Raw genomic sequence first — 23,767 nt, 5'->3', positions numbered from 1 at the left:
ATTTGATTTTATCTTTTTATTTTTGTTTGTTCCCATAATTGTGTCATGTCTGACAATATAGAAGATCGATCCGAGATACCTTCTGATGCAAAGGAAATTGTGACTACAAATGAAATTGAAGCAACAGATTCAGAACGTACAACAAATGTCGATAATGAACTCCGTCAAGATGAATCCAATGAACAAACAGGAGATGACTCAAATGACAACCTTGCATCCAAACGTCAATTAATCAATGATTTATTACACAATGATCATTTTGAAGAAGGAACAGAACGTTACATCATCCCTCAAAATTTCTTACATGAATTTTTGAATTTACCAATCGATAATTTTAGTGATTTGAAAGATCAACTTGGTCCTATTGATTTCCACTCATTACTTAATGAACAAGGTAATTTATATCCCGAGAATGAAGAACCAGTCACTTTTTGTCATGTATCGCCAGAAGTATTTCAACATTTGGGTGAATGGTTTGGAATATTGGGCCAACCAATTATTAGAGCTATCATTATTAATCCAGACACCAAAGAAAAACAGATTGAAAGATTCCCGCCATTATTTTGGGTTCATCAATTAGGTAAAAAGACGCAACCAACATACTTGCGACACCGTCATAATGGAAGCAACCACAATCATCATCACCATGGTCATCACGATTCACCAATACCAGTATTGCTTTCCAAAACAAGCACTTTTCATAGATTAATGGATGTTATACGTTATAATGTTCTTAAAGCACCACGAAAATCGACGAAAGATTTTAGGATTTGGTTTATTGTCCCACAAGATAAAGGCTTACAGTATTTGATTTCAATACAAACTTTTATGTTTGATATCTCCAAAAAAACTTTGGTTTCACCAAATATGCTTGAGGATGCTTTGAAAGATCACGGTATTGTGGCCAGTTCCTATAATATAATGGTAGAAGCAAAAGAAAAACATCAAACAGAATTTCCTATTGATCAATTTATTTTATCTCATTCTAACGCATATGAAGAAGTATCACAGGGTGGTGGACACCTTGGATTATCAAACATGGGGAACACATGTTATATGAACTCGGCTTTACAATGTTTATTACACGTTCCTGAAATCAACTATTATTTTTTTTACAACATTTATAAAAAAGAATTGAATTTTGACAACCCCTTGGGATATCATGGAGATGTTGCCAATGCATTTGGTTCACTTTTAAAACAAGCATTTGATCACGTGAAAAATAGTTCTAGTATATCTCCTCGAGAATTCAAATCAACTATTGGGAGATATTCCTCGATGTTTTCTGGGTATCTTCAACAAGATTCTCAAGAGTTGTTGAGTTGGCTATTAGATGCTCTTCATGAGGATTTGAATAGAATTCACCAAAAACCATATTGTGAAAAGCCCGAATTGAAAGATGACGAAATTGATGACCCCCAAGCCATCACCAAACTTGCCAATACTTGCTGGAATCAACATAAGGCAAGAAACGACTCGGTGATAATTGATTTATTTACTGGGTTGTATCAATCTACATTAATCTGTCCTGATTGTGGTAAGAAATCCATAACTTTTGATCCCTTTAATGATTTAACTTTACCTTTACCCATCAGTAAGAAATGGTATCACACATTTACAATTGTTGATTTGTCCAATCAAGGCGTTATACCGGAAAGGATAATGAAGTTGGAAGTTGAGTTGAATAAAACATCCAATTTCGATGATTTACTTAGCTATTTGAGTAATTTCTTGAATGTTCCATCTACTGAGTTGTTTGCTTATGAGATTTTTCAAAATGCAATCTATAGTGACTTCCAATTAGATTACACCAAGAACAAGTTTTTACCTATCAGTGATATTATCAGAGATACAGATGATGTTATAGTGTACATTGTTCCACATAACCCTGCCGTTGACATCATTGTGCCAGTGTTCAATGCCGTTGAAGATGCTGATAGTTCATATCAAATGGTTAATTTTTTTGGAATCCCATTATTTGTGGTGATGAATAAAGAAGTCGATGTCAATAGTTTTGGTTTTATTAGAAAGAAATTATTAGAAACAGTTTCTTTATTGAGTAAAATTGATTTGGTTGATGAATATGAAAAAATAAAAAGGAGTAATGAAGATTACGTTGAAAAAGTATTTTACAAAAAACTGGATTTCCCTGCATTGTCACAGCCATTAGAAACCTCCGATTGTGAAAAAAACAACAATAATACTAGCGACAACGACGACGATGAGGATGCTGACAACGATGAAGGCTATGATAGTGAAGTGTCTTTGGCTAACCCATACCTTGGAGCTAATTTTGGGTTCAAAATCATGTATGTTCATGACTATAGCCCTAAATTGAATTCTAACCTTCGTAGCAGGTACAATCATGACCAAACAACCAAATTCAAACAAACAGAGAGAGTTATTAATGTTCCTACACACAAACCTACTTTTAGCGATTTCAAACCTTTATCGGACCAATTATCAGAATCAAAACGCAACTATTATTTTTATCCTGATTATAAAAAGATGGATGATGAGATGGACCAATTGGTGGAGGAAGTGAACCAAAATTTGGCAGAGCAAGAAGAAGCGAGATCATCGGGTTCAGAAAATAGTAGTAGAGCACTGGAAGAACAAGATGGATTTGTATTAATAAATAAAGAGGATACTCTCAAGCAACAATCAACTGTACCTGCTGCTGCTGAAACGGTACCTCCACCATTACCTGTTAGAAATAATACTGGAGTTCACATCCCGTCATCCGATGAAGAAACAGAAAGTGAAGCTAATTTGGGAAGTTTGTTTGATTCAACATCAAACTTACCGTTGCCTCCACCATCTACATATTCCGAATCAACAAAACCTTCGAATGTAAACTCACCTATGGAAAGTAACTTTGAAAGTTCATCAGCAGACTTGAATTCTGGTACAACATTGATATCGAAGGACACAGTTTTGTTATGTGATTGGGATAAGGAAATTTATCAAAAATGCTTTGGTGATAAAGAATTACAAGCATGGGAAAACATATCGAATTTACCGAATCCAGAATTGGAGAAAAATAGAGCTCATTTTGAAAGACAAAGAAAAGCTAAAATTACATTATCTGATTGTCTCAAGAGTTTCAGTACCCCTGAAATTTTAGGTGAACATGATTTATGGTATTGTCCACGTTGTACTGAACATAAACGTGCCACAAAGACAATCCAACTTTGGTCAACGGGTGATATCCTCACTATTCATTTGAAAAGATTTCATAGTGCTCGTGCATTTAGTGATAAGATTGATGTTTTGGTTGATTTCCCAATTGAAGGTTTAGATATAAGTTCGTATGTTGCCAATACTGATTTGACACCTGAAGATTGTTTATACGACTTGATTGCCGTTGATAATCATTATGGTGGGTTAGGAGGTGGTCATTACACTGCCTCGGTAAAGAATTTCAGAGATGATAAATGGTATTATTTTAATGATAGTCGAGTCACTGAAATTAATAATCCTCAAGAAGTCGTAGCTAATTCTGCGTACCTTTTATTTTACCGTCGAAGAAGTTCGAAAGGAGCTGGTATTTTGGGAGGAGAAAACTTTATCGACTTGCTTCAAAAAGGTCGAGAGGAATACTCTGAGAGTTTGCAAAAGAAAAGATTGGTTCTTCAAAATGTTGGCCAAATAGTCAATACGTATGCCAAAATTGAACAAGATATAATTGATAAAGAAACAGAGAAACAGAAAGAGGAACAAGAACAGGAACAGGAACAGGAACAGGAACAGGAACAAGAGCAAGAGCAAGAGCCAGATCAAGAGCCAGATCAAGATCAAGAGCCAGATCAAGAGCCAGATCAAGATCAAGATCAAGAGCCAGATCAAGAGCCAGATCAAGATCAAGAGCAGAATGAAACAATAAAAAAATCTAGACCATTCGATGAACTCAAACCATCAACTAGTGAAACAAATAACCAACAACAAACAACTCAGTTCAACTTTGATGATGAAGATAATGATTACGATTATGAAGCAGAAGTAGAAGATTCCAATATTCGCAAACAAAGATTACTTTCAAAAGAAAATAACAGCAATAAATTGGTGCATATTAAAAGCAATGGTCGCCAAGAAGTCACTTCATCACCAGTACCAATTGAAACTGATGGTGACACTGATGTAACTGATTCCAATTCAACATAGTAAATAAACTAACCCCAATAAAAAGAATGAATGAAATGTCAAATTAAATATAACGTCTGTACACGCCATCTTTACACATTTACCAAATATAATTGAAGTAATGTAGAAACTACATTTTAGTTTAATTCTTCTCTAATCAAATAATGTCGTTTTGCAGTCTGTAACAAAAAAAAAATTAACCACGACAATATAACAAGCAGTCGTAGAATGTCGCAATATTATTTGCCTGCCCCCTCCTATTCACTCACTCACTCCATAAATCGTAAAATAAACATCAGAAGAATAACATCCACTGACGACCAAGAAGACCAAAAACAAATATTAAACGAAATAAAAATTTAATTAATTAATAATAACAAATATATTTGACAGTATTCAATCACATACATACACACAAACGAAATCAAGAATTGAAAATTATAATCAACTGACAAATTTGTGCATATCGATTTCTATTTTGTTTTATTTCCGTTACTTCCTTCCTTCTACCATTCAACTTTAATTCCCTTCCCTTCTTGTTTTTGTTAAGTCAATACATTTGTTTATAGATTAGATGTTAATGGAATGAGTTCACTAAATACAAAAGAAATAAAAGAAATTGAATTAATCAATTTACTATATAAAAACTTCCCCACATTACGACTCAATCAAGAACTAATAATCAATTGGCAAGTTGAATTACTGGATAAAACTAGTGAATTTTCATCCTTATCTTCAATTGTATCTGATAATATTGTTCTTGATATAGATGCAATTGATTTGGAAAACGAACCCAATATCATTGAAATATTGTCATATCTAGAACAGGATTTGACTGTTAATAATAATAAAGATGATGAAGAAGAGGAAGAAGAAGATAATGATGAATTCAAGGTTATAATATTAGAGATTCTTATTTTTATTATTTCTTCGTCGGTTAGATTGAGAATATTACTGCATAATACTTTAGAATATTTGATTGATTCATTTTTGAAGAAATTGAGTTTTGGTGGTGGTGTTACTTTGGAGAATATCAGACAACCTAGTATTATTAGCCAGTACATGAGATTAATAATTCTATATATGGAATTTGGGTGTGATACCAGACATTTCAAAAAATTAATCAATCCATTGATCCAAAAAAATAACCCTCTTGCAAATCTCATTTTATCGGAAATGTTGTTACAAATATTTACCAAATATCAAGCTCAATTTCCTGTTGTTTCAATAACAAAACGTATAAATTTCCCATTTAGTAATGATAATTTGAAGAAAAATTTTACAATCCATTCATGGTTCAAAGTGAATCGACAATTACACAATTTTAGTGAAGATCCCATGACATTATTTACTATTTCTAGTTCTGGTCCTGTTAATGGGAATGGAAACGAGCATAATGGAGCTACATTAAAAATCAAATTAATCAACTACACCCAATTTATGGTTGAAATAAAAAATAATGTTAATGGTTCAAAAATTCGATATACATTTAATCATATCTTACAAGAAACAGAAAAAAATCAAGGATTCATTCACTTTGTGCTAACTTATGACAATTATACAAATTTGAATTTATTTATTGATGGAGAATATAATGAATCTATTCCATGTCCTGATCTTCATAAATATTTGAGCAATTGGAATAAAATATCTATTGGAGAAAAATCCGATGACATAGCTTTAAGAAATAATGAAATCATACTTCGAAATTTGACTATTTTGAATAATAATTTGTCGTATGAATGGATCAATTTGTTATATAATTTGGGGTTGGGGTTTGATTGGGAGGTAAAAGATTTTGCTAATGATACCACACTACATTTACTTACCCAACTAAATCATCAAGGATTATTTAACGTGGCCCTAAAATTTAATGAAATTAAAGAACAGAAGAAGAATATTGGCGTTAACAATAACAATAACAATGGCAATAACATGTTGTTTGGTTCCTCAACGGTTACTACGAATAACAGAAATGCTCTCGCAACTTTTGGAGGCACCAGGGTTAAAGAAAGAAGTTTCCAGAACATTCATTTTAACATGACTCACAAGCTTGTGAATAAAGAGAAAATTGCCAACTCATTGGCTAAAATCAAAGGTGACAATGTTACTTTTGATTCTAACGATTTTTTCCAAAATCTTTTGTATCAAGGAAAGAAAAATGTAAAGCAAAATGTGACAAGTTCAGTTATTTTCAGCAATCAGAGATCTATTTATCAAGCATTTAATGTTATTGGTGGATCATCCGTTGTATTACGAATTCTAGAAACATCACTCGAAATCACAAATCCTAAACTTCGTGATTCCATAGTATATACCGTGTTATCGCTATTGCTAACATTATTGTCTAATAATTGGCGATTAGAAAAAGAATTTGAAAGTTTCAACGGATACGGTATATTGTCAGTTCTTTTAACCAAATACAAAGATTTCAGCAACCAATTGAAATTTGATAAAGTGTTGGATGATCATGAACCAGAAACCAATTTGCTTAATGTTTTGCTTGAATTTTCCGGTCATGATTTTGAGTATCCTTATGAATCCGCAGTTGTGAATCCAATTAGCTATCGTATACTAGTACTTAATTTTGACTTACATTATGGAACAGAATCGTTTGACTACTTATTATTCCAGATACATTTGTTATTATACACATCAAGACATAAAGAGTATAATTACAATGAGTTACGGAAAATGAAAATACTCCGCAAACTTGTTCAATTTCTCAAGGAACTGAAAATTGATGACTATAATATGTCACAAACGTTTAAAGAACAGTTGGCTCAAACATTAACAGGAATACTTCATCTTGATTCGTCGGTTGAGACCATTGTTTTATTATCATCGTATATTATTTTTGCCTTATATAATAACGATAGCTCAACTATGTGCGGTACAATAACTTTACAAGTGCTAACTGATTATTTATGTGATTCGACAACTTCTATAAAGACTTTAAAGAAATTTTCAAGGTCGATAACTGTTCATTGGATTCTACTTTTATTTAGATTTCAAGAATCCGAAGTAGTTGTCAACTGTGGAATTAGGCTTTTAACTAAATTGCTCAAAGTGTTAGGTATTCATATAATAAGAAAATTCTTCCAATTAAATCATGGATTGGATGTATTGACTCTGTTTTTGAAAGATTGGTGGGATAACGAGACAGTTTTATGCTCGATGTTTTTAGCATCTTTTGGAATTGATACCCAAGATACCAATAATTCTGAGCTTTCTCAAAATAACGATTTGACAGAAGTATTAAATTCAAACATAAACAATTTACAGCAATTGATTGTTCCCGAATTTTTATTGTTATTAAATAATTTGGTTTTGAATTCTATGTACACGTTGAGTCTCAAATCGGGGAAATTACTTCACAGTAATCCTTCAACTCCAATCAAAAGTAATAACCAAGAAAATGTAACGTTGGCTTTAGATGTTCTTCATTTGATCAACCAATATATCACTTCAATAAAAATTGGATTTGAGAAATCCAAATTGTTACAAAAATTTTATCTCAGTAAAGATTTTCTTGAAGGAATTGTTGAGTTATTGGGATATTTAAAATTATCATTACTGTGGAGTAATGTTGATATTCAAAGAAATATGCAAACAACTTATGAGAAACTTGCAAAATTGATTGCAGGCTTTTATATTTCCAATTTATCAAATGAAACTTTTTTACACAGTTTTGATAAATTGAGTGATTTCACTAAAATAGTCTTGTTAGATCTTGTGTTTCCTGAAGTATTGGGACATATCAATCAATTTATTAGTGTCACAAATTTTGTTTTCAACGAAAAACAGTTTTTCGATAACACCATTCAATTATTACATCATTACAATGAAGAATTGCTAAATCAAAACTATTTTGTGTCGTATTCTAATTTTGATATGTTCTTATTGTGCTCAATTGCAGTCAGTGAACTTGGTGTTGGTCACAATTTGCAATATGTAAAGAAAATGATTGGTGATAATATTATTGTCAAGTTTCTTAGGTTAGCATGTGATTGGGATATTCTGTTTACACAATCTAAAGATAGCTTGGATTCACTATTAAAAACATTGTTGTATAGACAAACTACTATTTTGCAAACTGATGTGATAACTAGCAACAGATTAGTTCATGTCATTACATTGTTGCTAGGAATGGTGCTTACAACTGGCCCTGAAAGCACAACTGCTAACGTTGAACTACCCTTTAATTTTTTGAGAACATGCTATTTGATGAGACAAGATGAATTTCCCCTCATATTAGAGAAGATGAATTGTGATAAAAGCTTGATGGAAGAATTTTTCAATAATTTGGTAACCAAAAATGACAATGAAACTTTATTGAGACTACAAAAGTTCCCACCATTTGTGAAAAGTATACTCAAAGAGTTTCAAATGTTGAAAGAACAACATAACAAAACAGATTATTTGAAAGTATCTAATATGATTAGTGTGACACTTCATAATGGTGGTAAATTGGGACAAATGAATAGTATATATATCAAGAGTTTTGAAAAAGATTGTGAACTGATCAAAAGTCAAACAATGAATGCCGAGTTAGCTAAATTCAATAGGTTGGTACAAGATAAAGAAGAGAGTATTAAACATTTAATTTCCACATATCATGGATTGAAAACAGAAATTTCAAGATTATTTGAAGATCATAGCACTAAAAGTTATGTGTTGGACTATATTGAAAATACAAATAGAATGAGAAAAAGACTTGTTGTTGAAGATCAGCTACCAGAATCCGAACGACTCACGTATAATATTGATGTTCCATTGAAGAAAATTGATTCATTCACTAATGCAAGTGCTATTCACCAATATGACGCTGCTATTACTGCCACTGGAATTGATACATTGAGCTTATCGTCTAATGAAGAAGCGTCTCAATTTGGTGAAGATAGTTTTGAGTTTATTGAAAGTAGTGAAACTGAAGAAGAAACAGAAATCAATCATGTTTATGAAGATAAGAACCGGAAAGTGAGCCGAAGTTTATATGTTGGTGATCAAATTGTCACTCTTTGGAATATTAGTCAGATCAATGGCTTAGTTCCAATTGAAAGTTTAATGATACTAGGATTAAGTCATTTATATTTGATTGAAAACTATTTCCACAGTAAAGATGGTAATGTTATTGATGTGGAAGATGCACCACCTGAATTGAGAGATCCTATTCTTCAATTGGTCAACTCTCAATCAAGCAATATATTGAAAAATGATGGGAAATTACACAGGAGTAAAAATTGGAGCTTGGATAAGTTGAGCTGCATCTCTAAAAGACATTTTTTGTTAAGGGATATTGCCTTGGAGATGTTTTTCAGTGATGGTGCAAGTATTTTGATCACTTGTTTGACTACAAAGGACAGAGATGCAATCTATAATAAACTTTATTCTTTTGCATCAGGAAAGGGAGTTGATTATGATTTAATTCAAGCCTTACAATCCTCAACCAATGATTCCTTATATTCTTTTGGAGCATCGTCGATATCGTCTAAACTTGTGTCTGCATTTTCCCAAACCAGTATTTCTAACATGATGTTTCTTGAAGCAACCAAAAAATGGAAGTTGGGTGAAATGTCAAATTTTTACTATTTGATGATTGTCAATACATTGGCTGGTAGAACTTTTAATGATTTGACCCAGTATCCTGTGTTCCCCTGGGTAATTGCTGATTATACAAGTGAGACACTTGATTTATCTGATCCTAGAACATTCAGAGACTTGTCAAAACCAATGGGGGCACAAACACCAGCACGAGCAAATGAATTCCGAGAGAGATTTGAAGCATTAGACAGTTTAAATGATCATGACGCACCGGCATTCCATTACGGTACCCATTATTCTTCGGCAATGATTGTGACATCGTTCTTGATTCGTCTAAAACCTTATGTTCAGTCATATCTATTGTTACAAGGAGGCAAATTTGATCATGCAGATCGGTTGTTTAATTCAATTGAACGAGCTTGGTTATCTGCGTCAAGAGACAACACTACTGATGTTAGAGAATTAACCCCCGAATTTTACTACTTGCCGGAATTTTTGGTCAATGAAAATAATTTTGAATTTGGTAAATTACAGAATGGTGAGTCGTCACATGACGTAGAATTGCCTCCATGGGCAAAAGGTGATCCCAAAATATTTATTGCCAAAAATAGGGAGGCATTAGAAAGTTCATATGTATCGGCGAACTTGCATTTGTGGATTGATTTGATTTTTGGTTATAAACAGAGTGGAGAAGAAGCTGTTAAAGCTCTAAATGTTTTCCATCATCTTTCGTATAGTGGAGCAATCAATTTGGATAATATAAATGATGAGGTAGAAAAACGTGCAGTGATTGGAATGATTAATAATTTTGGTCAAACACCTTGCAAGTTATTTAATCGTCCACATCCATTACGAGATGTTCTTAATTTACCAAATTATTATTTAACCCAGTTTGATGGCAATGCATCACGGTTGAAGCTTGTATTTGAATCCAAATTGAAAGCTCCTATATCCAAATTGGAAATAAGTTCCAAAAATGCCAACAGATGGGTTGGAAGACAGAATTGCATTTCATGTGAAGATGATTTGTTGATTAGAAAAGCCAAGAAATTAAAACATGAATGTGGCTCATTGTTAGTTAATGATACTTTGTTCCTAAGTGTGCATTCATCTGATATTACAACAGTATTACAGTTGGGACATAAATTATTTGTCACTGGTGCCGAAGATGGTAGCATATATGTATGGAAATGTAATTTGAGACCAACAACAACCCTTCAATACGAGGCACTTCTTAGGGGCCATTTGACAAGTATTTTGAAAATTGTCTACACCAAAAGTTTTAAATTTGGTGCAAGTATTGATAAGGATGGGATTGTTATAATATGGGATTTCATACGATTCAAATATGTTAGAAAATTGTTCCCACCAGTTTTAACTGAGGAGAACACTACAGTTAGTCCATTATTAGCTGTGTCGAATGAAAGTGGAAATTTTGCTACTGTTCATTTTAACAAACATCTAAATGGACAACTCCAGTTGTTTACCATCAATGGTGAGTTAATTATATCGTTTGAGTTTCCTGCCGTTGATGGACAAACAATTGAAGCAATAACTTTTGCAACCACAAATTCAATTATGGTTGACAACACAAGAACTAATAATGTTAATAAACATATTTATTGGTCAAAAGAAATTCTTGCCGTTGCTCGAAAGAAATCGATTGAACTTTGGGAATTGATTCCAGAGAATGGTTGGGAATTGAAACAACTTGATAAAGTTGATTTACAGGATAGAATATCGGGGGATATTACCGTTATTGAGCTTTTTAAATGTTCAGAAGTTGATACAGAAGATAAATTAATCAGAGGAAATTTGAAATTAGTGATTGGTGATTCAACAGGAAAAGTATATACTTTATAAAAGAAACGAATATACTAAACTAAATGGTATTTCTTCTTATTGTTGTTTTAAGTCCCGTATTGGCATCCGGAGAATCGCGGCTAAATCTCGATTAGGAATCAAATCCCGTGCCGTGGATGTGCGAAAATTGATCTTATTTAAGTAAAATACCGATGCTCTTTTTTCTTTTCTTTTCTTTTCTTTCTTTCCTAGTTTACTTTCTCTTTCTCTTTCTCTTTCTCTTTCTTTTTTTTTTCACACATTTAGCAACTATTCTATTTCTACCACTTCAAATGACATAAGATTACCCTCATTATGACATCAACAAGTGTAAATACCGAGTTTGAACCATGTTCGATAACGATAAATGGAATTGCCATGGAGACTTTATCAACTCCTCAAGAGCTGATTCTGATCGATAGTGACCCACAATCTGACAATGATAATGATGTCCAAGAAGTGAAATATCCTGAAGGTGGATTACGAGCTTATAGTGTAGTTTTTGGTTCATTTATTGGATTAATGGCAACTTTTGGTACATTGAATTCAGTTGGTGCCATACAAGCATATATTGCTACTCATCAATTATCCGATGTGAAAACGTCTACTATATCATGGATATTTTCAATTTATACAGCGATTTCATTTGCCAATTGTATGGTAGTTGGTCCATTATTTGATGTTAAGGGTGCTATGTTACCTATGGTCGTTGGTACTGTAATGATATCAGGTGGGTTTATGGCGGTAGCCAATTGCGACACCGTGCCCCAGTTTATCTTGGCATTGGCTATATGTGTAGGATTAGGTAATTCGCTAAACATAACTCCATTGATTGGTGTTTTGAGTCACTGGTTTAACTTGAAGCGTGGTAGAGCTATTGGAATGGCTACTATTGGTGGGTCCGTTGGTGGTATTATTGTTCCTTTAATGTTGAGATCATTATATACCAACGTTGGGTTTGTGTGGGCAATTAGAATCTTGGGGTTTTTCTGCTTAGCTTGTAATGGTATTGCCATATTATTGTGTCGATCTAGAATATGTCAAGAATCTGATACTGTAACTCCTAAGAATCTGTTGTGGACGAATTTGGTACAAATCAAAGATCAATTTGAATTTAGTGCTCTTTTGGATCCTAAATATTCCTTTTGTATTGTTGGTACTTTTTTCACTGAGATTTCCTTATTGTCAATGTTGACGTATTTGGCTACATATGCAATAGCTCAAGGTATGTCGGAATCTCAATCGTATGTATTGTTGACTGTTTTCAATACTACTGGTGTGTTGGGAAGATTGGTCCCTGGCATTTTATCTGACAAATTTGGCCATTTCAATATTATGATTGCTATGCTCATAGGGTTTACTTTATCCATGTTGATACTTTGGCTTCCATTTGGGTCTAACATTGGTGCTCTTTATGCATTTGCCGCTATTTCTGGATTTTTCAGCTCATCGATATTGAGTTTAACTCCAGTGTGTTTAGGAAGTATCACACCAGTACAGAAATTTGGTCAAAGATATGGACTATTGTATTTTTTTGTTAGTTTGGGTAACTTGTTTGGTATTCCGGTGAGTGCTGCTATTATTGGTAATGGTTCTAAACATCTGTATGATATGTTTGCAGTTTACTGTTGTGTATTTGGCGTTGTGGGCACTTGTTGCTGGTTTATCAGTAGGTTCTACATAGTTGGACTAAAATTGAATGTAAGAGTATAATATAATACATACATGCATACTATTGGCTATCGTCTCTTTTTAGCACCTTGAGATTTGTTAACACCTGTAGATTTAATTGTAGGTTCAGGTGACTCGATAACTTTTTCACCTAGTCTTTCCTTAGCTGTTTGTGTTTGAATTTGATTCAATTCCGCAGCAAACTCGGGGCTAACAACTTGAAGAATGTATGGGGCAGCCATAATTGCAAGACATGCAGTAAACACAATAGTCATATACTTGTTCTTGAATATGAATCCAAATGGACTATTCATCAACAAATCACTAAGACTCCCGCCGTGATATTCGTAAAACTCTTTTGTAGCAAGATACTTGATAGACAATGGTTTTTCATTAAGATTAGTAAGGGAGGTGGTATTGTAAGTTTCTTGACCAATCCCATGTTCATAAGCAACAATTGATTCCTCATCAGCGATTATCTTGAATCTATTTTGTTCAAAACCAAAATCATACGAATTCACAAGTAATTCATATTCACCTGGTTCCAAGTTATTAAATTTAAAATTGTATTTAGAATCGACCACCGTTGAAATGGGTGTGAATGAGTCTAAAGGATATAAATCAACTGATATTCTGTTGTTATAATTATCTCCGTTGGGAACAATTTTATTCTTGGTGTGGTAAAGTTCATTCACTGATGGTATGCCTTCAATCTTTCCTTTGAATCCAATTGCAGTTGTAAATGTTATACAAATACAAAAAATTGATAAAACTATTAATCTCATTTGTTGTTGTTGTTGTTGTTAAAAAAAAGAGTTGACTTAGGGTTTGAAAGTAGGATTCAAATTTTCTGTGTTTCGAGTGAATTCTCATTCTGGAAATATTTAGAACCGCCGCTTTTAGAAATCCTATTTAAACTGAAAGATTGAGAAAAGGTTGAAGGAAAAAATTTTCTTTTTTGTTTTGATTCTTCTTTTTTTTCTTTTTCTTTCTTCTCTATTGTACAACGTATGTGTATTATTGTAGGGCAACTATCCTTAAATTCATATCTACGATTGTTGCTCTCTACAACGCATACCAGAGTAAAATAGAGGAAAACTTCATGATCTTGATAAATAAATTTTCAATGTTATTAGGTTTTGAAGTTTTCAAACATTCAATTATGATTTTCTGTTCTCTCTTTTTTTCCATTTGTAAGATGCCGCACGTGACTTTAGAATTGTCTCACTCAGTTATTAGAAATTGCCAAAATGTAAACTCTTGCAATGCAGTAAACAATGGTAGAAGGTCCTTGCCGACGTTTAATGCTCAAGAATCTTTCTAGTTTTAAATTCAAATTGTATTTAATTATGAAGCAAGATAGTTTTTAGTTCAGAATTCTAGCCAATTTTTGAAACAAAAAATTTTGCAACGATTTGAAATAAATATTTCTCCTTAAAAACTGAAGTCAAGATAACATTAAAGTAAGACATGTATAACTCCTGTCTCTATAAAACACTCTTGTCCGTTAAATATGTATTATGGTTGAAAAAAGGTATCATTTCATTGTGTATCAACTAAAATACCGTTCTGCATCATATGGAATTCCTGTGTTTTCTTACAAATAATTAGATATTCAAGTTCTATTTTTATCTACATAGCCATCAATTGGAACCCCCCCTTTTTTTCTATAAAATTCAGATGGTTTTCAATAATTGACTGCGCCGAACTTACAATGTCATTCATTCATCAGTAAACTATCCACGTCAACCAAAAAAAAAAGAAAGAAATAAAAACCAAATCAATGTTTCTATTTTTTTTTTTGAAAAACTGACACGCACCAAAATAACTATTTAAAGAAAAAATTATTTCCACCACACGAATTAACATATCAACAACAACAAAACACACAACAACAACTAGTTTTTTTTTTTCTTTTTCATTAACAAATAGATAAACACATTACATTACCAATGTCCAACTATTTAAATTTAGCAGTATGTTTCAATAAATCATAGATTTCCTCCCTCCCCCCCTCAAATATTCATTTGTATTACTAACATTATGATTTTTTATAGCAATTTAGTGGTGTTACAGATAGATTCAATTTGGAACGAATCAAGTCAGATTTTTCTTCAGTTCAATCAACTATTTCAAAACTAAGACCACCACAAGAGTTTTTCGATTTTAGAAGATTATCTAAACCAGCAAACTTTGGAGAAATTCAACAAAGAGTAGGATACAATTTAGGTTATTTTTCGGCCAATTACATTACAATCGTTTTAGGATTAAGTATCTATGCTTTAATCACAAACTTTTTATTATTATTTGTTACTATTTTCGTTCTTGGGGGTATTTATGGTATTAATAAATTGAATGGTGAAGATTTGGTGTTACCCGTTGGAAGATTTAATACTTCACAATTATACACTGGTTTATTGATTGTTGCTGTTCCATTAGGATTTTTGGCTAGTCCTATTTCAACTATGATGTGGTTGATTGGTTCTAGTGGTGTCACTGTTGGTGCCCATGCTGCTTTAATGGAAAAACCAATTGAAACCGTTTTCGAAGAAGAAGTGTAGGTTAGATATAGAGTGGTCAAGGTTTCAAGGTTTCAAGGTGTCTGTGGGGTTATATACATTTCAATTGAATTACAAGTATTACTAGTTCTCTATTTGTTTTTAATGCAATATATTCTTTTTTCTCAGAAGATTTTATAGAACCTTTTTGTTTTACGAATAAACTACAGTTTGTAAAGTACAGGACTTTGTCATTGTTCTAATGCTAAATATTATAAATTCTTTTTGTCGTATTAAACACCCATTATAAAGTTATACAGATTGGAAAAAGGGGGGGATTCTTAACAAATACCAGAAGTTAAAAACAAAATATAACCATCATTAGAAGTACACTTTCATATCCTCAACATCATTACCCTTTTTTCCAAAATCAATCCTGATAAAACCAATATTTGTATATAAACGTTTGTAATGTGAGCTTAGATACCCAACTTAGTTCTTCTCCAGTGTCTTCTTTTAGCATTGTATCTGATTTTGTTGTCAGTTCTCAATCTGATCCATTGTGGCAATGGTCTGTTTTGCTTTTGAGCCTTAGCTAACTTTTGTTTAGTTCTGAATGATTTTTGAGACTATAAGAAATGAGTGAAGTTAGTATGGATGTTCTATTATATCTGAGTTGTCTAGTTCTCTCGTCTTTGTTCCAGCAATCTGGGTATTGCTAATGGTCCATTATTTCAAAATGGTCAACTGATTTCATTTGCAAGGTTTATTATCCAATATATTTCTCATCTGCCATTTATTATAATAATCACCCAATAAAAGACTGAAAGACATCATTATAACACTGTTATTGTACATACAGGCATCTTTAAAGTTACTTGATATTCTGAAGAAAGAAAATCTAGATGGAAAAAATTTTTGCTTGAAATTTTTTTTTTCTGTTTCTGAGAGAAAGGTTTGCGTGTGGGTCTGTGTGTGTTTAGGCACAGGAGTGAGATTTTGTTAGTGGAGTTTGTAGACACCAAACCTTTCATTCATTAATAAGTGTGAGTGAGTGAGAAAGAGCGAAAGAATTACAAAAATACAGGGAAAAAAATTTTTTCAGAAAGATTTATAATATGCAGGTCATCAGTTGTAACTAGTGTGTTTACTACTGTTACAGTGAGGAAGGAGGAAAAAAAAAAATATCAATCGATTTTTCACAATACTTCCTTTTCACGGTTTCTTTTTATCAACAGACAATTCAACCATGACTAGAACCTCCGTCTTAGCTGATGCTTTAAACGCCATCAACAATGCTGAAAAAACTGGTAAAAGACAAGTCTTAATCAGACCATCCTCCAAAGTCATCATAAAATTCTTGACTGTCATGCAAAAACACGGTTACATTGGTGAATTCGAATACATTGATGATCACAGATCCGGTAAAATTGTTGTTCAATTAAATGGTAGATTAAACAAATGTGGTGTCATTCAACCAAGATTCAACGTCAAAATCAACGACATTGAAAGATGGACTGACAACTTGTTGCCAGCTAGACAATTCGGTTACGTTATCTTAACCACTTCTGCTGGTATCATGGACCACGAAGAAGCTAGAAGAAAGCACGTTTCTGGTAAAATCTTAGGTTTCGTTTACTAGATTACATGTATAAAAAAGTATTGTAGCATTTTTAATATATCATTTTGATAACTAATAATCACGTATGAAAGTGTGGGTATGTTAACTGTAAATGTTCGTATATTAAACCAACTGAATATTGACAGTTCTGAAAAATAACGAAGTTTAGGGTTATAACCCTAACTCCCCTTTTTTACACGTGCGCGCACTATATTGTGCAAACTTGAAATTTGACATTTTTTTTCTTACACCAACCACCACCAAAAAGTCTGCGAAGAAAGTGTATTGTGCGTATTGGGAAAAAAAACTAATTGGAAAAAAAGTTGAAAACTCTTTACTTGATTTTGGGTTTAATATAATACACATATAAACAGTAATATCAAAGATGTCCACTGGTATGTTCTACCTGAACCAGTAATGTATTACACCTCATGTAAGTTGAATAGAAAGTGAAAGTGAATATGGAGAGAATCCGGAATGAAAAACTGAAAGAAATAGTCATTAAATGAAATATTGAAAGAATTGAACAAGATTGAATGTCATCAACAGATTATTCAAATGAAAAAGTGAAACCACAACAAAAGATAAAAAGAGATCAAGTCATCATATGTGAATTTTTAAGGAATGAAATCATCAAGAAACAACTACATGTATCAGAAATCTACTACCAGAAAAAATCCAATCTACTATGTACATTTGACTATACCTATACTTCCATTATATTTCAACTTGAATATGAAAACTCCTTACTTGAGTGTAATACAAGAAGATAAAAATTTATAAGAATATTTGAATACTAACAATTATACTTTTTGTTTTTTTTAGACCGTTCCCAAGTTTTCGGTGTTGCTAGAATTTTTGCTTCATTCAACGATACTTTCGTCCACGTTACTGATTTATCAGGTAAAGAAACCATTGCCAGAGTTACTGGTGGTATGAAAGTCAAAGCTGACAGAGATGAATCATCTCCATACGCTGCTATGTTGGCTGCTCAAGATGTTGCTGCTAAATGTAAAGAAGTTGGTATTACTGCTGTTCACATTAAATTGAGAGCTACTGGTGGTACTAAAACTAAAACCCCAGGTCCAGGTGGTCAATCCGCTTTAAGAGCTTTAGCCAGATCTGGTTTAAGAATTGGTAGAATTGAAGATGTTACCCCAGTTCCATCTGATTCTACTAGAAGAAAGGGTGGTAGAAGAGGTAGAAGATTATGATTTCGTTTACCATTTACTTTTTATAGTTTTTGGTATTAGAGAGGGGGAGAGGACGAAATGAGAGAGAGAAATAAAACTATTATCTGTATTCTATTCATTTATAAAAATGCATTGCAATGGTTGTATAAAGTTAATATATACATAATGTAAAGAAACAAAACAAAAAAAATGATGTAAAAGTTGTCTAAATTCTGGCGTTACTTTTCCTTCGAAGGAGGATGGGATGAGATGGGACTAAAACTGGCGTAGAACACATCGATGGATGGGCTATTCTTGGCGTGACTAGGCGTGGCAAGCCACTGACAAAAAAAAAAAAAATTAACAATTATCTTTTGCACATCTTTTTTCATTGAACACCATTAACCAACAAAATTCAGACTATTTTATAGTTTTCAAGAGTTTAACCAGGTGTTTATAAATGATTAGCAAATGTCTCGAGCATTTGTAGGTAATTTTACACGACATGTCAGAACACTCACAAGCCATCAATTACCATTAAGAACAATTAGACATCGTTCTTATCCATCGGCAGATGAAGCGGATATAGGTAAGATCAATGTTGCTCTAAATCTTTTATACCCAGGAATTGGTGATAAGAAATATGAATCAACAACACTTAAAGTATTACTGAGATTTCCCAAACAAGAGACATTGGAAACAAATCAAACCAACAATCAATCATATACTACATTATCAGTACGTGGGACTAAAAAACTACGAACAGCATATGAGGAATACCAACAGGCATTATTTCAATTTGGGAAACCACCCGTTCCTGATAATTGGATAATAGAACAGCAACAAAGGTTGTCTGATAATAAAATCCCAAAAGTGTATATACCTGATTCAACCAAATTTTTTGATGACTTTGATTTTTTATTCCCCATATATTCCAATAGTGAATTAGTAGATTTATCCATGATTTTTGAAACTAGTGGTTCAGAAAAAACTGATATTGATCCAACATTTAACGATTTGATTGAATTGGATAAATTGAAACTGTTTATGAAATTCAACCCTATGTTGTTAGCTGGAGATGACCTGTCGTTAAACACAGTTTATCAAATGTTGTTCAACCAATCATATGAAGGTAACGAAATCAGTCAGTATTTGAACCAACTTAGAAATTTGGGGGTATCGTCATTGGCTTATCATCAATTGTTATATGAGTCACCGATTGAAAAGTTTGCTGGACGGGCAGTAATTAGAGCTTGTGGATTCCCTAGAATTATTAAACACAAAGATAGACAGAGGCTAGTTGAATTAATGATGGATACTAATAGTTTAAATGTACTTTTCCAATATTTGGGAGTTGTGACGTTAAAAAATGGAGGTCTTTCAAAGAAAAGTATAACAAGTCTCCAAAACTATGCAAATAGAGAACAGATTAATGAAACTGGAACTAAAAATGACGAAATAAAATTCAATGTATGTGCTAGCGTACAAAAAGCTGCATTGGCTAAAAGAGCAAAACATACAAAAATAGCTGATCAAACTTTAAATTCAATAATACGATCATATTCACAATTAAACCAAAAGAAACCAATTAATATTGAAGATTTCAAGTTGAATGAAAGACAGAAAATCCTATTAGGCTATTATATACGTAATGACTATACAGTAGGTACCAAGTTTGTTGGAATAAATCCTGTTTTTGATAAGGATACCAAGATTAAAATAGTCAAATTATTCAACAATTCAGATATAAAATTGCCGATAATTGAAAATAAAACCAAACCTATAGAAAGCCCTTATCAATTAACAACTCCAGTGATTAATAACAATTTAATCAATAGAATATTATTACTGGATACAGTATGGAGCAAACTTGGACGATCTATTCAAGATAATCAATATGTTGGCGGTATGAAATATTCTCATTTTATCAATTTGGCAATTTTAAAACATTTATCCAAACAATTTCGATCTCAACAAGACATTTTGAGAGAAATTTTGACTAGTGATTCTTTTAAAATATATCTTCAAGATTATTTGGAAATCGATAATTTTAATAAATTTTTTGGATGTATGTCAGAAACTCAGAAATTACAATGGACGAATGATTTGATGTTAAAATTGATTAAAATGATTAAACAACTTGATCTTGTTTCATTAGAAAGTTTTTTCCAAGAATTCAAATTACAAACACTTAATTATTCATTTGCTAATACCAAAGTATCGACCACGAAACTTGATCAATATTTGCAAAATGTTTCCACCAAAGAAACAGATAGAGAATTTGCTCAGGAATTAGGATTGAAATTTCTTAAATATTCATGTGCTAAAGAACATATGGATCGAGAAATGGATCAATTTATTTTTTTAAATCAATTGATTTCAAAATCAGTAACTAAATCTCAATTAATAAAAATTGGGATAATCGTTCAAGGGAATAGTTTAGAAGAAAATGAGAGATTTAGTAAGATTTTGATAGATTCATTTGATATTACTGGAATCACTAAGAGAATATCTAAAAATATCCCGGATGAATTAACAAGAAAGTTCTTACGAAGACTTCCTCGAGCATCCTTAAATCCAAAACCGTTGAAAAATGTTTATGAATCTGACATTGATCCTAGTATGATCACACTACCAAAAATTAATTTTTATCATTCATCAAAAAGATTACATTTGATTAATTATTATATATTTTTAGGGTTTATGAAAACAATCTATAATAAGGATCATTTTGCAAAATTGAAATCATTAAATGAAAGGATTTCCAAAAATGCTGAAATAGGAGGTGCATATTTTGGTTATTTAATGTTATATAAATTGGGGACATGTAAATATATTGATATTTGTACTAGCAAAGTATTCAAAAGAGATGTTTGTTTGGTCACAGGACTTGAACAACCATTTGAAGGTCAATATGGTGAGGAATATCATTCATTAATGGAATATCGATGCCGTAATGAATATTTAGAACTTGTCACGTTTGCTCAAATGTTTAATCAATATGTTGGATTACTTTATTTTAATCATAAGGAGGAATTACACATGTATATAGAAAAAGTAGTGATACTGTTAAAGAAGATTGAATAGATACTGATTATTGATATAATAGTCTTGTGACTAAAAGATTTACCGAAAACGGCTTTTAAGAAAAAACAGTTCATAGTTGATCTCTTATCTATTGAGATGATGTATTTTTATTGCTCGTGTGTGTTTCTAACGCAACCAATACATTTCAGAACATTCTGAATCTTGTAAACTCTCCAAGGATAAACCGAGTAGTACGACTAACTGAATGTACTTTTTATTATGTATTGAGGAGAAGGGTTATAGCAATGATAATAACAAACCAATACAAATGCTTATCATTTAATAAACTTTGGAACTAGGGTTTTGTGTCATGTTACCTATTTAGGTGCAAATTTCCAGAGAAACTTGATTTCACATTGTATGCAGCTCCCGATAAGAAGAAATGATCAATGTGTGTGATCAAACAAGTATTTTAACCTGCTCCTCTTTTTATTAAGTCTATTCTATACCTTATATTGCGTTCTCTTGTTTCATGTTAATTGTTATTTTTACTGAATTCGAATACGTTTTCCTGATTTCTTCTCTTATAATCATAGATAACATTTTCTTTCCCCCCCTCACCATTTTCAACCAGATATAAATCCATTTACAAATCCCACTAGATGATTTGTAAGAAATGTAATTACACAACAAGATATTTATAAAACACAATGATTGAAGCCGGCTTCGTATTATTATTTCTTGGTGTATCTTTCCTATTATTATCTTATAAACAATTGAATGCAATTTTCTATAGAGTATTCAGGGCAAGTACCAAAAAAGAGCCAGTTATCGATGTTGAAAAGAAAGTAGCTTCTTCTGGTTCTAGTTCAGGTTCCGTGTATGGATCAAATGAACCATTACCGGATCCAACTCCATTAATGATCACCCCTGAAGAAGTTTCAAATTATGATGATAGACCATGGAGACCATTTAGATGGCCATATCATCAAACCATGGCTATTTTCAAATTAGATATCAATCACTGGTTGGATATGGATAAATATTACATGCATTACATCAAAGAAAAGGAAAGAATTAGACACAAGTATGGTAAACAAAACTTTGATATGTTACCGGAAGGTTATGATGGTTGTTTTGAATTAATGGAGACGGTGACAAATCATTTAATTGCCAGATATCCTTTATTATTTACAGTTTTAAAAGATGGCAATTATGAAAAAGGTAAAACTGGTGATGGTAAAATCATTCGTAATGAAATCACGAAAGAAATATTAGATATGACTTTACCATTGAAAGAATCACCATTAGTTTATGTTTCTAAATTGGCTAAAGAAGACTTTTACGTTGTGAAAAAAAACCCAACTGATGGATTACATTATCTTGTTGGTGCTGCTGTTCCCTTCCCTGGTGGATCTTTTGGTATTGATCAAAAAATTGGTCATCATATCGATACTATACATGCTGATGTACCATATTATAAAGAAAAATTGAAAAAATCAATGGAGAGATGGTTTGATAGAATGAAACCTAATGATCCAGTAGAAAGAGCAAGTTGGTATATTACTTGGGATGTCAAATTAAAGGTGAATAATATTTATCAACGTCCAGAATTTAAACCAAATTTAGAAGCAGAAATGAAATCAACTGATCCTAAAGAATTTAATGTTCGTGTTGAAAGACAAACTTTAAGAAGATTGCCTAAATCAAATGTTATTATTTTCACCAATCATCCAGTGTTTTATTCTATTGAAGAAATGAAGGATGAACCAATGATTCCTTCACTTTTGAAGAAAATCTTGTATGAAGGCCCTGAAGATATTTTGAAATATAAGAATTTCCCATTGATTAGAGATCATCTTGCTGAATATCTTGACAAACTAGTTGCTAGACAATATGAACTTGGAATTATTAATGACGAAACCCCCTTGAAAACTCAACCTACTTATCCATTTGCTTATTGGAGTAAAACTAATTTTGATTACGTTAACGGTTGGAGTAATCCAAGTCCTTCTTATGACAAGAAAAATATGAAGACTGATACATTGAAAAATGTGAAACTAGCTGATAACGAATAGGCTTTAAATAAAAAAAGGGATTTCCTTATCATTATCTAAATAAATAAAAAATAAACTATTCATTTTCTCAAATTAAAAAGCCTTGTGTTATCTACTTGGCTTTCAATGTAAACTATTTTCTTTTCTTGGTGTGTAGAGAAATTAAGCAGCTAATTGTTTCGGGAGCATGAA

General features: G+C 32.1%; 10 protein-coding genes and 1 non-coding gene across 11 annotated transcripts; 9 read left to right on the top strand and 2 right to left on the bottom strand. All coding sequences in view use genetic code 12, as the record gives it.

Annotated features, from left to right (window-relative positions):
- Window positions 1-45: 45 nt before the first annotated feature.
- On the top strand, window positions 46-4,164 carry CAALFM_C106530CA (putative ubiquitin-specific protease; the record flags this gene model as incomplete). Its single annotated transcript, XM_713754.2, has 1 exon — window positions 46-4,164. One exon carries the CDS (start codon window positions 46-48, stop codon window positions 4,162-4,164), a length of 4,119 nt encoding a protein of 1,372 aa, XP_718847.2.
- Window positions 4,165-4,728: 564 nt separating this feature from the next.
- BPH1 (Bph1p) lies at window positions 4,729-11,550 on the top strand (the record flags this gene model as incomplete). The annotated part of the gene is made up of 1 exon (XM_713755.2): window positions 4,729-11,550. One exon carries the CDS (start codon window positions 4,729-4,731, stop codon window positions 11,548-11,550), a length of 6,822 nt encoding a protein of 2,273 aa, XP_718848.2.
- A 294-nt stretch (window positions 11,551-11,844) lies between these two features.
- CAALFM_C106510CA (uncharacterized protein) lies at window positions 11,845-13,242 on the top strand (the record flags this gene model as incomplete). Its single annotated transcript, XM_713757.1, has 1 exon — window positions 11,845-13,242. The coding sequence occupies one exon, from the start codon at window positions 11,845-11,847 to the stop codon at window positions 13,240-13,242; it is 1,398 nt and encodes a 465-aa protein (XP_718850.1).
- Window positions 13,243-13,268: 26 nt separating this feature from the next.
- CAALFM_C106500WA (uncharacterized protein) lies at window positions 13,269-13,985 on the bottom strand (the record flags this gene model as incomplete). The annotated part of the gene is made up of 1 exon (XM_713758.2): window positions 13,269-13,985. The coding sequence occupies one exon, from the start codon at window positions 13,983-13,985 to the stop codon at window positions 13,269-13,271; it is 717 nt and encodes a 238-aa protein (XP_718851.1).
- A 227-nt stretch (window positions 13,986-14,212) lies between these two features.
- Window positions 14,213-14,285, top strand: CAALFM_C106490CA. The gene has a single exon (XR_002086361.1). It is a non-coding gene; the product is annotated as an uncharacterized ncRNA (small nucleolar RNA).
- Window positions 14,286-15,152: 867 nt separating this feature from the next.
- CAALFM_C106480CA (uncharacterized protein) lies at window positions 15,153-15,761 on the top strand (the record flags this gene model as incomplete). The annotated part of the gene is made up of 2 exons (XM_019475115.1): window positions 15,153-15,176; window positions 15,258-15,761. 2 exons carry the CDS (start codon window positions 15,153-15,155, stop codon window positions 15,759-15,761), a joined length of 528 nt encoding a protein of 175 aa, XP_019330660.1.
- A 416-nt stretch (window positions 15,762-16,177) lies between these two features.
- On the bottom strand, window positions 16,178-16,564 carry CAALFM_C106470WA (60S ribosomal protein eL39; the record flags this gene model as incomplete). Its single annotated transcript, XM_019475114.1, has 2 exons — window positions 16,178-16,327; window positions 16,559-16,564. The coding sequence occupies 2 exons, from the start codon at window positions 16,562-16,564 to the stop codon at window positions 16,178-16,180; spliced, it is 156 nt and encodes a 51-aa protein (XP_019330659.1).
- A 383-nt stretch (window positions 16,565-16,947) lies between these two features.
- On the top strand, window positions 16,948-17,340 carry RPS22A (40S ribosomal protein uS8; the record flags this gene model as incomplete). The annotated part of the gene is made up of 1 exon (XM_713759.1): window positions 16,948-17,340. One exon carries the CDS (start codon window positions 16,948-16,950, stop codon window positions 17,338-17,340), a length of 393 nt encoding a protein of 130 aa, XP_718852.1.
- Window positions 17,341-17,704: 364 nt separating this feature from the next.
- RPS14B (40S ribosomal protein uS11) lies at window positions 17,705-18,533 on the top strand (the record flags this gene model as incomplete). Its single annotated transcript, XM_019475113.1, has 2 exons — window positions 17,705-17,714; window positions 18,145-18,533. 2 exons carry the CDS (start codon window positions 17,705-17,707, stop codon window positions 18,531-18,533), a joined length of 399 nt encoding a protein of 132 aa, XP_019330658.1.
- A 429-nt stretch (window positions 18,534-18,962) lies between these two features.
- Window positions 18,963-21,578, top strand: CAALFM_C106440CA (uncharacterized protein; the record flags this gene model as incomplete). The annotated part of the gene is made up of 1 exon (XM_713760.2): window positions 18,963-21,578. The coding sequence occupies one exon, from the start codon at window positions 18,963-18,965 to the stop codon at window positions 21,576-21,578; it is 2,616 nt and encodes an 871-aa protein (XP_718853.2).
- Window positions 21,579-22,228: 650 nt separating this feature from the next.
- Window positions 22,229-23,596, top strand: CAALFM_C106430CA (uncharacterized protein; the record flags this gene model as incomplete). The annotated part of the gene is made up of 1 exon (XM_713761.2): window positions 22,229-23,596. The coding sequence occupies one exon, from the start codon at window positions 22,229-22,231 to the stop codon at window positions 23,594-23,596; it is 1,368 nt and encodes a 455-aa protein (XP_718854.2).
- Window positions 23,597-23,767: the final 171 nt, after the last annotated feature.

This window comes from Candida albicans, chromosome 1 (genome assembly GCF_000182965.3).
Source record: "Candida albicans SC5314 chromosome 1, complete sequence".
Classification (NCBI taxonomy): domain Eukaryota; kingdom Fungi; phylum Ascomycota; class Pichiomycetes; order Serinales; family Debaryomycetaceae; genus Candida; species Candida albicans.
Note: the sequence above shows the minus strand (reverse complement) of the source record. Positions and strands in the feature narration are given on the sequence as shown.